This window comes from Arachis hypogaea, chromosome 8 (genome assembly GCF_003086295.3).
Source record: "Arachis hypogaea cultivar Tifrunner chromosome 8, arahy.Tifrunner.gnm2.J5K5, whole genome shotgun sequence".
In the NCBI taxonomy this organism is placed as follows: domain Eukaryota; kingdom Viridiplantae; phylum Streptophyta; class Magnoliopsida; order Fabales; family Fabaceae; genus Arachis; species Arachis hypogaea.
This window is the reverse complement of record NC_092043.1, coordinates 50,695,625-50,710,685: the sequence shown is the minus strand read 5'-3', so window position 1 is coordinate 50,710,685 and position 15,061 is coordinate 50,695,625. Positions and strand designations below refer to the sequence as shown.

General features: G+C 27.2%; 1 protein-coding gene across 4 annotated transcripts; it reads left to right on the top strand.

Annotated features, from left to right (window-relative positions):
• The first annotated feature begins 2,642 nt into the window (after positions 1-2,642).
• On the top strand, positions 2,643-9,903 carry LOC112708167 (probable inactive leucine-rich repeat receptor-like protein kinase At3g03770). Of its 4 annotated transcripts, none has more exons than XM_025760340.2 (9): positions 2,643-2,799; positions 2,905-2,999; positions 3,968-5,480; positions 5,699-5,832; positions 6,376-6,616; positions 7,976-8,184; positions 8,577-8,602; positions 8,709-8,820; positions 9,553-9,903. In XM_025760340.2, the coding sequence occupies exons 3-9, from the start codon at positions 4,091-4,093 to the stop codon at positions 9,754-9,756; spliced, it is 2,316 nt and encodes a 771-aa protein (XP_025616125.1). In that variant the 5' UTR covers positions 2,643-2,799; positions 2,905-2,999; positions 3,968-4,090; the 3' UTR covers positions 9,757-9,903. The 4 variants fall into 4 exon arrangements, with proteins under 4 accessions (XP_025616125.1, XP_029144518.1, XP_025616123.1 ...); XM_029288685.2 differs by having other exon boundaries at positions 2,652-2,799; positions 3,968-4,922; positions 7,973-8,184; XM_025760338.2 differs by having other exon boundaries at positions 2,652-2,799; positions 7,973-8,184.
• The last annotated feature ends 5,158 nt before the right edge of the window (positions 9,904-15,061 follow it).

The following is a 15,061-nucleotide window of genomic DNA, read 5'->3' as shown; positions in this document are numbered from 1 at the left end:
TATGAAGAAATAAATTAAACTATATTGGATTATTAATTCTTCCATCCATGCAATAATATAATCCACAAATAATTGGTTAATTAAGTGATGATAAATAATCTTCTTCCATTCTCAATGCTTTTTTTTTATATATTTAGATCGTAGAGAATAAATATATCTAAACTCGCTTTAATTTCTGCCATTTTTATCAACTTTCATTGATAAACTGATTTTATTTAGTATTTACCTCTATTTGAAAAAATATTGCATTATTTATGTTTAAAAATTCCAAGTACAACAAGAAGGTAATTCAGTGAAATAGTATTAAAGACATCAAAAAAGTTTTTTTTTTTTCTAAAATTAAAAGTGAGATTCGAACCAAGACTCTTAGGTAAGAATGAAAAATTATATCACTTGAGTTATACCGACATCAAAAAATTATTATTATTATTATTAAATTTTTTATGGAAGAAAAATTATCGTTCAAACAATATTTATAAATTATGGATTACATATTAAATCTGAAACTAAATAAAAAATATAGATAAATTTATGCTAAACTATAATCTGAGAAGAGATACATAATTCGATTACTAAAAATTTTATAAGACAAAAATAAAAATAAATTATCATTTTTTTATTTCTGATTTTATGCAAAAAAAAAAAAATACTGTAGTACAAAAAATATCATTTCTTTTCCTCCCAATAGATCTAATAGCTTTTTGAATATAAAAATATTTCCCTGAAATTATTATTATAGAGTTCATACAAGATAAAATAATCATATATCTGAAGATGGTGCACAAAGGGCTATATATGCAAATAGGCATCTTGTGCTTTTCAAAATATATAGAATACAGCCTGTCAAGATATGGTTGCACATATGTTGTTATCAGTTATCAATAATAACTTGCATACAATGGAAATTGTAAAATAATATCCACAAAAAAAAGAAAGAGAAAAAATGAGAGTAAAAATATTAGCTGTTTTTTTTTTCCACTACTTGAATCTTGAGTAGACAAATAATATTTCTAACTATGGCAATTACCTATAGGCTTAATTAAGAATTGGGTAATACTTATATATTTTTTTTATTATTAGAGTGGCAATTCTTTAACAAACTTAGTTGGTTGAATTATGGGTTCACTCGTCTATTAAATTAAGTATTAATAGTTTAGATTTTGTGCTTGTTTCTTGATAAAAAAAATTAATGAAAAAAGATTTTTTTTATTCTTTAATATGTTTGGCAAATTTCTAATAGTAAAAGTAAAAGTATTAGAAAAATAAAAAACATCTTTTTTAAAAAGTTATAATTTACATCTTTTTTTTAAAGATTTTTTTCTTAAAAAAATATTTTTTATGTAATAAATAAACAAAAAAGTACTTTTATATTACTATACCCAAATATAATTAATAGATAAAATGATCTTTTTACATAAAATATCCAAACATAAAATTATTTATACATAATATCTTTTATAAAAAAAATAACTCAAAAAAAGATATTTTCTTAGACATTATGTATGTAATAATTTATTAACTAATTACATATTTTTAAATAGAATTCAGCTACAAGACATATTATTCTTATACAGTTATATCTATCAAGCTGGAAAATATTGGGGAAAAAAAGTAATTGTTCATCTTTTATTTTTTATTTTTGATAAAAAAATGTCATCATGTTGAAAATTATTATCTCTAGTTAAAATTGGATAGTACTAGCAACGGAACTAACATTATTGTTCACTATAGACACCAGGTAGGTCCTTATGGGTTTTTTTCGTCCTGTATCCAAGATGAGAATCGATAGCATTTTTTTTTCCATTAAAAATAAAATCTTATTGTCATTTGTACAAGGTAGAAAAAATAAAAATATATGTATTTCTTATATAATCAAAGACTAACCAACTAGGGACAAATATACCTCATATTCTCATAAGCTTGAAGGAAACCATAGATTTCATTTTTAGATAAGATAATATAAATTGAAAAAGTAATTTAATTATACACATTTTTTTTTAAAACAAAAATTAGTCTTCTTTCGTAATAATCTAAAGAGACACTGAATTTAGGGGGACACTAAATTTGTTTAGAATTTAATTTTGATGTAGTAATATAATTTTATATATGTATCTAATTACATAGTATTATATCAATAAAAAATAATTATTTTTTATATTAATTATGTAAATTATTGTTCAAAAGAACAAATGTAATTGCACAATTGTGTACCATTCTTAATACATTAAAATTAAACTCATTTGTTTATATTATGAAGCTTTTATCACTTGCTAAAAACACAAATAAACCACCAAAAAAGAGTTTTTTTTTTTTTAAAGTCGGTTAATTCTTGAGCATAGATGAGCAAAGTGAAAAAAATAAAAATAAAAATCAACCAATTGATGTAAACACATACCCTAACAATGATTGTGGGCCCCACCGTATATGGTACCTCTATGAATGTTATTACTTATTATATTCAGGTGTACCGGGAACACCGGTGTTCCAGTTGTTTTAACCGTTGATCTGAATTATAAAAAATATATATAATATATATTAATTAAAATCAACGGTTAAAACAACAGGAACACCGGTGTTCCTAGGTACACCTGATAACTTTCCTATACTATTACAATATGAATAAATGCATGGCCCATCAATTCATCACCCCTAGTTCTTAACAACTTTGGTTAAATGATGAAAAACTAGTCTCAAGTCTCAACCTTCTTATGCTTTCACTTTTCACCAATATCCATTTTTCTTCACTTAACCCTTCAAAATAGTTGCATCTTCAAGATGAAATGGGAAAAAAAAAAACAGGTTTTTATACACAACATTATATTCACACATATAGTTGGTAGTTGGTTCATAATTCTTCAACAGTGTTTCAATAATTTCCTCACGTTTTCTTTTTTGCATTTTCAGAAGAAAACCAGGACCAAGCCCATTTGTTATTGATTGAAGAAAGTGCATAATTGCATATAGCAGCATGTGGAAGGAGTAAATGCATTAAATTTCAGGTACCCCACCTTTCATATCTTTGGATTCTGTGCAAAAATATTAATATATATTGCTACTAATGCATCTCCTTCTTCTTTCATTTGTTTTGTTATTGGTTGTATAGTTATTTAATTAATCAGATATCCAGAAACAGAGAGATAAGTTTGCAATTTGCATATATATATATATATATATATATATATATATATATATATATATATATATATATAGGTGTGTGTATCTTCTTTTTCTTCATTATTAGAAGCAGCTTTTTTCAATCTTTGTTTTCAGTCTTTGTATTAATGCTTCCACAACTACCACTTCTGCAGAAGATGAGAAATAGAATTTCTCTTAACTCTTTTGAAAGGATAAAATTATAATAAATATCTGTTTCATGTTTAATATATGTTCTATTTTTTTGCAAAATATTAAATAAAAAATGTTATGTATTATAAAAAATTAATTACTTAAATTAATTATTATACAATTGTGTATAAATATGTGTTATATACTAATGACTGATTTAATTGTTAATTTTTAATATACACATTAATAATTGATATTAAATACGTATATTTTATATATTTATGTATTAATATGTCTTTTTAAAATTTGTGTCTCATAAAATAAATAAATAAATATTAGAATGCACCTAATTTGCATTTTTATTTTTATCTTTTATTTTTTATAAAATTTAAAAAATATGAAAAATAAAAATAGAATATAAAAATACTAACCAATTATTTAGAATGCGTTTGGTTTATATTATTTTTTATTTTTAATATTTTTTATTTTATGAATTTTGAAAAAAAAATAAAAAAATTATTATTTTTACTATTTTCACTTTTTTCTTTACAAAATCTTCAATTGTGTTTTTAATGTTTCTATATAGATATAGTTTTTATGGGGGCTTTTTAAGCTATGATGTAGTCATATACTCACATCCCATTTATTTTTCTTTTTTCTGACATTGGTTTCAAGGTTTCAGGTATCATCTTAATGGCAAATTAAGATTTAAGGACAAGTTCTGATTTTCCATTGGATTCTTTTCTTCATATATGCTAGTTGTTTTGTTCCTCCTTGAAGCCACTTGAAGACAGAATTTTTGTCAATGGGGTCCTTCCAAGACTTGGTTCTTGTGCTGTTATGTTCTGTTTGGTGTGTCTTTCATGCTGTTAATTGCAATGCTCAGTTACAATCTTCTCAAACACTTGTGCTTCTTCAACTGAAAAAGCACTTAGAATATCCAAAGCCATTGGATATTTGGAAAGATCGTTGGACAAATCTTTGTTCTTCAACACAACAAGTGAATGTTTCATGCAATGAGAACTTTGTCACTGAACTCCTGATTATTGGTGACAAGACACAGAGCAAATTTAGAGAAGAACATGAAGGATTTGATGGTTATGCAATTCAAGATCAAACACTTTCACAAGGGTTTTCAATGGATTCTTTTGTTGCTACTTTGGCAAGGTTAACTAACCTTAGAGTTCTGAAGCTTGTTTCTTTGGGAATTTGGGGTCCATTACCTGATAGGATTCATAGGCTTTATGATCTTCAACACTTGGATTTGAGTTCCAATTTTCTCTACGGATCAATCCCTCCAAAGATTTCAACCATGGTGAATCTCCAAACTCTTAATTTGGGTGATAACTTCTTCAATGGTACTATTCCAACCTTGTTCTTCAACTCATCAAGTAATTTATCATATCTTAGTTTGAAGAACAACAAGTTGAAGGGTCATTTTCCAAATTCAATTCTTGGCATCAACACCCTTAATGAGATTGATATTTCAAACAACAATATTTCTGGTGGATTGCAAGATTTCAATGGTTTGAGCAACTTGGAACACTTGGATTTGAGTTGGAACAACTTGGATTCAACACTTCCTCCAATGCCAAAAGGATTGAAGAATCTTTTCCTAAGCAGGAACTCATTCTCAGGTGAAATTCCAAAGCAATATGGTAAACTAAGTATGCTTCAAATGCTTGATGTTTCATTCAATTCACTCATAGGAACTGTTCCTGCTGAAATTTTCAACTTGCCAAACATAAGTCTCTTGAACATTTCATCAAACATGTTGAGTGGAACAATAAATAACAACCTAAGATGTAGCATTCGGCTTCGATTCGTCGACATTTCGAATAACAGGCTAATGGGGGGCTTGCCTGATTGTTTAATCCGAACCGGACCCGAAAATGATGGAGTTGTTAAGAGTGATGGAAATTGTTTGTCTGGGAAGAATTTTCAGCATCAACATGCATTGTCATATTGCAAAGAAGAAATTCCTCAATTGAAGAAGGAATCACATAAAGTTGGAGCATTATTTGTTGTTGGTGTCATTGTTGGAATTCTTGTTATGGTTATGGTTTTTGTTCTGTGCATTGTTCTAGTTTGTAAAAGGTATTATTCAAAAGGGGTATCAGAACAGCACCTATTGCATAAATCAGTTCAAGATAGCTACTCAGCAAGTTTGTCATCTGAAATTGTGACAAATGCAAGTAGGTATAACTTACATGCAGTTGTCTTCATGTGAAGTTGATAGTTGATAAATCTATTTAAATTATTATTTAAAAACTCATAACTACAAATTTTACATGAAGACAACTGTAAGTGAGTGTTCACTTCTTTTCATTCATCAAAATGATATATATGAATATTGTTGTTACTAATGTTATTCTAAAGATTTTAATTTTATTGTTTGTTACTAAAATTTCAGGGTATGTTTCTGAAGCTGCAAAGTTTGGCAGAGAAGACCTTCCCTTGTGTAGGTCATATTCCTTGGAAGAGTTGAAGGAAGCAACAAATAACTTTGACAACCCTAATTTTATGGGTGAAAATTTATATGGGAAGGTTAGAACACTACTCTTTATAACTTTTGTTTTTAACTTTTATTTTAAGGGATTAACTTTTAACTTTTCCTCTAAGTAACTAGACTATAATAAAAATATTTTTAAAAAAGAGTTTTTGCTAAATAATTTTTTTTTTCCAAATACATTGACATTTGACAATATAAATTTAGTGGAACTCTACTTTTTTTTTTTTTGTTGAAACTAATAGACACTTTTGTAGGAAAAAAAAAGTTATTTTTTATTTGGTCCGATCCATTGATTTGCTGTCAATTTTCGAAATTTTATCTGATTTTTGATTGATTGATTTTTTTATTAAATTGAATCATATTTTTTATCTATTAACAAGCTCAGTTAGACCGTTTTATTTAAATTTTCTTTAAAATCATACATAAAATAATTTTATTGAGACAGTAGATATGAAAATTATTTGCATTTGTCTGTGTTCGCACTTAATTGAACGTTAGTGCATAAAAATTAAACTCTTTTATCGATAACTCGAAATGCATGCTAATGGAATTGATAAGCTATTCCTATGATGTTGCAGCTTTACAGAGGAAAACTAGAGAGTGGAATGCAAGTTGTGATAAGGTGTTTGCCCTTGTCAAAAAAATACACAATTAGGAACTTCAAACTAAGGTTGGATTTGCTAGCAAAGCTTCGTCACCCTCATTTAGTGTCTCTATTGGGACATTGCATTGATGGTGTTATTGGAGATCAAAGTGACACAAATGTCTTCCTTGTTTATGAATTTGTCTCAAATGGAAGCTTTCAGACCTATCTCTCAGGTACCAATATAAAGAATATAATTTTAATATGATAACTAATAGCTTGTTTCATAGAGAAGTTTTGTTGTGTACTTATTATGTTTCATAGTAATATTTAATCCATGTCATTTTGATTTGCTAGAGAAAGATTCTCTTCTTTCCTTCGGGTTTAGTTAGTACTTTTCACTTATTAATACTGAAATCATTAACTTTGAAGTTGAAAACTTTTATTTTATACTGACAAATGTGCTGGTTTTCACATGAATGCCATTATTTTGACAAATAATATGCAAGGATTTATACAAGAAATATTAAAAAATAATATCCTCCCTTTATTTAAATATAGGATTTATTTTGGTGAGTTTTTTAAAAAAGATTTTTTTAGTTATTTTTTTTAATAAAAATAATTTTATATTTGAATATCTCATACAAATTTTATTTATTAATTATGCTTGTATATAATAATATAAAAATATTTTTTGTTTATCTATTATGTAAAAAATATTTTTTTAAAAAAATCTTTTAAAAAGGATATAAATTTTATAAATTCATAAAAAAGATAATTTTTTATTTTTTTAGTATTTTTATTTTTATTGCTAAAAATTTATCAAATATATTAAAAAAATAAAAAAATATATTTTTCTATCAATATAATAACACCCAAATAAATACATAATATAGTGGACTTCTCAATGCAATTCAATCCAGCTTATACTAGCAAGAGAATTTAGCATTATGACTTCTTTTTCTCTGTCGTTATTCAATGCCATGTGCTACTTTTTCTTCTTTCTACTTGGAACTTTAAATTTGCAAAAAAATTAAACAAGCTTTAGTCGGTAAATTTTTTAGACTTTTAGAGCATTAGGTTTAATTTTATTTTGAGTCTTACAAAATGATATAATAGTATTTATGTGACTATATATTATAAATAGTTATTTAAAATTAAAAATAAAATTTGTCATTCTAATATTTAGTATTAATTCAATTAAAATTTTATATCATTTTTAATTATTTCATCAAAATAATTATACAAGTGATGAAATTTTATTGATTTTTCATTAAAATGATATCGTCTTTCTAAAGCAAAACTAGTTTTATTTTATCAATTAATTTTAATACAAATTTTAATTTTAAATCAATTTATTTCTTAAAAACATAAAAAATAATATTCCAAAAATATTTCATTAAAATTACTCTAAGCTTATGCATAGAAACTCACATTGGAATATAATAGTATACTTCTTCATAAATTAGAACCTTTGAAAGTTGAAACTAAACCTTTGAAAGTTTCCAATTTATGAGTTTGGTTATTATTATTATTATTATTATTATTATTATTATTATTATGTTTATGTTTATGTTTATGTTTATGTGCAGAAGATAGTGGTGGGAAGGTTTACAATTGGTCAGAGAGATTATCAGTGCTAATTAGTATTGCCAAGGCTATTCACTTCTTACACACTGGAATGATACCTGGCTTCTTTAAGAACAGACTTAAGACCAATAATATATTGATTAATGAGCACTGGATGGCAAAGTTGAGTGACTATGGATTGTCCATTATATCTGAAGAAACTGATGCTTGTGGGGTATGTTTCCCTTTTTGCCCTTTTTAATTCTTCAAATGAAAATATTAGCCATATATTGATTACCCACATGAAGATATCTTTGTATAAAAATAATAACTAATGTATTAATACGTATTATATTAAATGTATCTTTGTGTGTTATCTTGAGTTATTCCAATTTATGTGCAATAAAATTTATGATGAATACAAAGTGAATTTTCACATTGCTTAAATTAGAAACTCATTCTAATATTTGATCTAACAAATTACCAATTGATTTGATAATATCACTCAGACTAATATTTAAATATAAAAAAATGAGATCACAATTAGATATTAGAATGTAAAATTATAACATTTTTTCTATGTCTATGATTCATCTTCACTGATTTGACTTATTTTATGGTTTATAGGTAAATGGAGAAAGTCCTGATTCAATGTAAGAATTTGTGTAGATCATGTGACTTAGTATTTATTTATTTGTGAAACTTTCCTTGAGGTTTATAGTGTCCATGACTCTCCAAACATACATGTGTAATTTTCAGGCAAATGAAAAGGTTAGAGGATGATGTCTATAGCTTTGGATTCATAATACTTGAGGCACTTGTTGGACCTTCACTATCTGCTAAAAGAGAAGCACTTATGCTCCATGAAAGGGTATGCATTAAAGATTTTCAGATTAAATTACATGATGAATTTGTAATGTCTTCCAATCATTGAAAAACACAAGTTTCAAATGAGTTCAGTTTTAATACATCATCAACTTAATATAATTTAACCATATATTGTTGCATTAGTAATTTAGTAATTTACATCCACTTTCTTAAATAAAAATGTAAAATTATTGAGTTTAGAATTTATGGTTTAAATTTTAAAATATGATATTATTTATCTTTCATCTGATTTGATCAGTAGTAACATGACAAATTAAAAACTGATGTTTCCAAATGGGTATAATAAATTTAAGGTTTAATTATTCAATTGGTCCTTATAGTTTCATCAAAATTTTAATTAAGTCTCTATACGTTTTTTTATTTTTAATTGGATTCCTATATTATATCAGATTTTGTAACTAAGTCCCTACAGTGATAAAAACGTTAAAGCTAAGAGAATATTCTATTAAACTATAGGAAATATTCAGTCAAATGTTAGGCATATTTGTTTTGTTTAACAGAAGAGTCTGATAATTCTGACATTTTTATCACGACAGGAACTTAATTACAAAATTCGATATAGTATAAGGACTCAATCAAAAAAAATATAAGAACCTAATTGAAGATTCAATTAAATTATAGGAATTGACAGAATTACTAAACCTATATTCAACTACTATTATGCATCAAAAATTAAATTGATGGGTTAATGTTGTTAACTAATATAATTTTATAGGGATCATTCAATAGTCAAGATGGGTGGAAACAGATTGTGGATCCAATAGTGATGTCAACTTGTTCTAAAGAATCTCTATCCATTGTGATATCTATATCCAACAAATGCATTTCTCCTGAGTCATGGAGCAGACCATCCATTGAAGATGTCCTTTGGAACTTGCAATATGCTTCTCAAGTTCAGGCAACTGCTGATGGGGTTTAGGGATCAAAGGTAGTTTGTTTTCAGAAATTGGGATTGAAATTCGATATTGTATTTGGTAGTTTTGGAACACAAAATTTTAGTGTGAATACATGAGAATGAAATTTTTTAAGATAGAGGCTAAAATTTTAATAATATTTTTTTTAAAAATATCTTTATTTAACTTTTCAAATTTTAAGTCTACACTTTAATTTTTATATTTATCTTCAACTAAACATAATGCTAAAATATAACTTAGTCCAATATATTTTACACAAAACACAATACAAAAATTTAATTTAATCTTTGTCTCTTAATTTCAATCTCTTAGTATCAATCTCTAACTCTCCATACTAAACATAGTTTTAATTATGAATTTTTGTTTCAAATTCAAAATATTTCAGTAATGTTATTTGTATATTAGAAATAGAGGAAGTGATAAAGCAAAGTCTTAATCAAATGTTTTGTCATATTTTTTTTCTCCGTATTATGTAAGTTAAAAATATCTAATTTTAATATACAAATAACAGTATTTTCATCCAAAGAAATTACTTCTCAATGATAATATCCTTGAAAAGTATAAGAGGATGAGAAAGTATCTATTTGCTCAAATTATTCAGCAGCCATGAACATGAACTTTGATTTGTATATAATTATTTAGTTAATCGGTAATATATAAGTGCTTGCTTTTTTAATTATCAGATCGATTTATTTGTTTGGTTAAATTTGGAGTCAACTTATTTAACCAGGTTAATTAATTAAACATCAACTATTAGATCGATCTGATTTAAGATAAAAAAAAATTAAAAGTTAATTGATTAATGATAAAAATATATCAAAAAATTGATAAACCAATCAAATGATATATTTGATTTTTATAATTTTATTATTTAGACAGTAAATAGACCTATTTATAATATTTTCTTTAAAAAAAAATTTAGTCAAATCTAAGTGAAATTTTAAAAATATAGATTAATAAAATCAACCTCACTCACTTAACACCGGATATATTTACCTAATACTTTTTATTGATAATAATAGAGGTCTGCTATACATATAAGTCTTTTTGGCTTACAAGTCTTATAAGTTGGTACAAGTCCAACAAAAAATATGCATTACATTCCCACATTTAAGAGTAAATAAACGCACGTTATTCAACCACTTCCTGTTTCTAAAGCGCGCTACTCACCATGCATTATAAACGAATCTTCTTCTCTTCCTCCGTGAAAACGAGTTTCTTGCCAAATTTGAAGATAATGGAACTTTAGAAATACACCCAAACAATTACAGAAATACACTCAAACGATTACAAAAATACACTCAAAGGATTACAGAAATACACCCAAATGGTTACAGGAATTCACCCAAGCGATTATAGAAATACACCCAAAGAATTACAAAAACTGCATCCAAAAGATTTAAGAAATACACCCAAAATTCGTTGAAGTACACCTTATGCATAATTCAGAACTCTTTCTCTTTCTCCTCCTTATCTTCTTCCTGCTTCTTCTTCTTCAAAAACAATTTCAGAGCTTGATGTCAAAAAACAATAGAAATCGAGAATAACGAAGAAAGAAAACAGAGAGAAAAGTACGTAAACGAAGAAGAAGAAAGAAAAGGCAAGAAACGAAAGAAAAGAAGAAGAAGAAGAGGAGGAGGGAGAAGAACATGCAGCAAGAAGAAGAAGAATGTACAATGAAAACGTTCAGTAACGGTTGAAGAAGGAGAAATAGAAGGCAAGAAACGAAAGAAAAGAAGAAGAAGAAAAGGAAGAGGAAGAAGAACGTGCAACAAGAATAAGAAGAAGGTGCAGTGAAAACGTACAGTAATGATTGAAGAAAGAGAAAGAGAAGGCAAAAAACGAAAGAAAAGAAGAAGAAAAGGAAAAGGAAGAAGAAGAAGAGGAAGAGGAAGAGGAAGAAAAACATGCATAAGAAAAAGAAGGTGCACTTATAAAGACTTATATAAAAAAACACATACAAAATTTCTCATAATAATAATATTAAAATATAACAATAATAATATTTTTTATATTTTACATATTTAGTAAAATCAATGTTTTTTTCACCATCATATTTAGTAAAATCAATGGTTACTTGTGGTTGTGTAAGCAACTGTTTGGTTGGGAGGAGCGGGAGAATTGGTGTTGGCTTTGGCGTCAGCTTGTTCCGGAAAAGCATAAGTTTTTGGCTTGGTTGTGTCTTAAGGAGGCTCTTCCTACTGCAAGTTTTCGCTTTAGAAGAGGGATGTCGTCATCGGATAGGTGTCCAGGATGTCTTTCTAGCCAGGAATCGGTTTTACATTGTATTCGGGATTGTCCAAAAGCTCAGCTTGTCTGGCATAAGTTGGATATTTCTTGTCATCCTTTGGATTTGAAGAACTGGTTCTTGTATCATAGCAGAGAGCATCCGTTCAAGTTCTTTTCGGAACTTTGGTGGATATGGCGAGCAAGGAATAATGACATATTTAATCCCCATGAAACTTGGCCTCCAGAAAAAGTGATTTGTCTGGCATTAACCTCATAAAAAGAGCTTAGGAATATTTTTGAATTACAACGTATGTCCCTTCCGTCTACTCTAAATGGTTTTTGGAATCCCCATCCATTGGTACTTTTAAGATTAATTGTGATGTTAGTTATTTTGGTTCGGGTGATAGTGTTGGTTTTGCTTGTGTTATTAGAGATTGTAATGGGAGTTGGCAAAGGGGGTGTTTGGGAATGATTGAGAGTAATAGTATTCTTCAAGGAGAATTGTTTGCTATTTGGAGAGGATATCTCTTAGCTTGGGATGTGGGTCAACGAGATGTTATTTGTGAAACGGATTGTGTGGAAGCATTTAATCTTGTTACTCAAGATGGTTTTGGGATTATTGATCCATTGGTGCTCAAAATAAAAGATATCATGCATTGGAATTGGCGTGTTGACTTTCGTTTGATTATGAGAGATGCAAACACGGTGGCGGATACTATGGCAAAGATGGCGATGAAGTTACAACTTTCGCATGTGGAGCTTTTTTCACCTTGGGAGGAGTTTAAGAGTAGTCTTAAATAGGACTGCCCCTCTATTTAAGCAATTCCTTATTTTATTTGTTTTGTTTTTCTTTGTTTAATTTATTTCAATAAAAAAAAATAGGCAATTGAATAGGCAATAACCACGTAAAAGATAGACTTATTTTAAGCAACATACTAAAACAAATAGCCACGTAAAAGATAAAAGTTACGAATTTGAGTTTTACTCTTAGAAAAAAATTATTATTATTAAAAATTTTAAAGTCGTGATTGCAAATTTGCAATGCACAATGTTAAGGGCTTTTGCTTTTTATATTTTTTTTCATTGTTCGGGCTGGGTAATGATTTTTGTTTAAAGTGACTGATTTTGTTGCTACAATTAAATGTTTGAATGAAAGACCCATTTTTGTATTCATTGTTCATGGAAATGAGCTAGTTTTTAGTCATATAAAAAGGGTCTTTAATTGAATGTGAAACTCTTTTTTTTGTTATTCATTGTTAATAGTTGGATTTATTTTTAGAAGATGATGTGTATCCAACAAATTTTTTGACCAATTTTAATTTCTATTCAATAGAAGATGATGAATTCTGACAAAATTTAAATTAGTTGTTGATTTTTGCACATATATATATATATATATATATATATATATATATATATATATTTGCATAGCTAATGTCATGAAAAAAAAAAAAAAGTGAGAAAATAGAGAAAGCAATCTCCTAATTTAAAGTTCCTTGGATAAGTATTTTATTGAAAAATTCTAGGAGTATATTATAATATTGTATGTGTCAATACTATTTTAATGAACAAAATTTATTTTTCATTCTTAAATCATGTCAAGTGTACAGATACTGACATAACTAAAAGAGAGATGTTTTATGTTCTTTGCTAGGTCCTGTAAATAGAGAATATTACATGAATTAATTTTTTCTATACATATTTTATTTTTAGTATTAAAAATGATGATAAAGATAAATAAAGATAAAAAATTGTCTATTGTCATAAAAAAATGATATAAATATTATTTTTTTGACGAAATAAGTTACAAGTGATAGGTTTATGAAAATATTAATGATCATGAAGTGCGTCAATGATATAGAAAGTAAGGGTGAAATTGGACTAGTTGACTTGCTTGACCTAGAGTTAAAGATTTTATTATCTATTATTTATTTATTAAATATGTTTTAATAAATATATAAAAAATATTTGTATCTTATTAGATTTTAATCTATTTAAATTTTTAGTTCAATTTAAATTTTTCATTTGTTATCAATTTTAAGACAAACTTTTAAACTAATTAGAGTTAAACATCTAATAATAATTTTTTATCAGATTACGCTTAGACAGAATAATTAAAAAAAAAATCTAGGAACTAGTATTTTTATTAAAATTTAGCCACTACTTAACTAGTAAAAGAAAAGTGAGTAATTTCACATCATTAGATGTAATCTCACACCATTAAAAACACTAATAAAAACTAATTAATGATTACAAATCACAAAATTCGCTGGCTCACTAACACTCCTCTAATTAAAATACAAACTTAACTTTCAAATCAAATTAAATTGTATAATAATTTAAAAAATCAAATTGAGTTGGCTTTTAAAATAGAGAAAAAAATAAAAAAGTAAAATATCAAAATTTATATGTTATAAACTTGTAATTAAAAAAAATACAATTCAAAAGGTTTTTAAAAAATGGAAAAATGAAAAAGCTCAATATTTTTATATGTTCTAAAAACCGAATTGGACCGGCCAATTGAACTGGTTTAACCAAAAACTGGTGATAAAAACGGTTCGGTCTGCTTCTAATAACTGTTCTCTTGCAAACCACTACAAAATTGTCGAACCGGCGAAGAACCGGTCAGTTGGAGCGGACTTATAACCGGCCGGTTCTTGATAAACGGCGTCGTTTTGATTTTTTTGAGGGGAAAAAGATCCGTGGCCAAGCTCTCTCTTGTAGCTCGGCGTCCTCCTTCCCCCTGTCCTTCGTGCTCGCTTTTCTTGGCTTGGAGCAGCTCGCGGTGCGCTGCTCGTCGTCTCCCCGGTCGCCGTCGTATCTCCGTCGAAGGTTAGTGTCACTGCTTTCACTTCTTCAGTTCTTGTTCGTGTCTCCGTCTTCTCTCCCCAGAGCCTGCCTCTGTTTGCTGATTTTTAATGAGAAATTGTGAAATTGCTATTTTTTGCTGATTTTGTGCTGCTGCTCTTTCTTTACTTCCTGAAATTTTAGTTGAAAATTTCTTGCTGCTGCTAAAAATGAAAATAAAATCATTTTTGAAATTTTTGTTTAGGGATTAGAGATTACTTGCTGCTGTTTTGT

Coding starts and splice junctions, on each gene's coding strand:
- LOC112708167 (XM_025760338.2), top strand. CDS start 4,091: ATGGGGTCCTTCCAAGACTTGGTTCTTGTGCTGTTATGTTCTGTTTGG. Junction 5,481..5,698: donor TGAAATTGTGACAAATGCAA/GTAGGTATAACT, acceptor CTAAAATTTCAG/GGTATGTTTCTGAAGCTGCA. Junction 6,617..7,972: donor CTTTCAGACCTATCTCTCAG/GTACCAATATAA, acceptor GTTTATGTGCAG/AAGATAGTGGTGGGAAGGTT.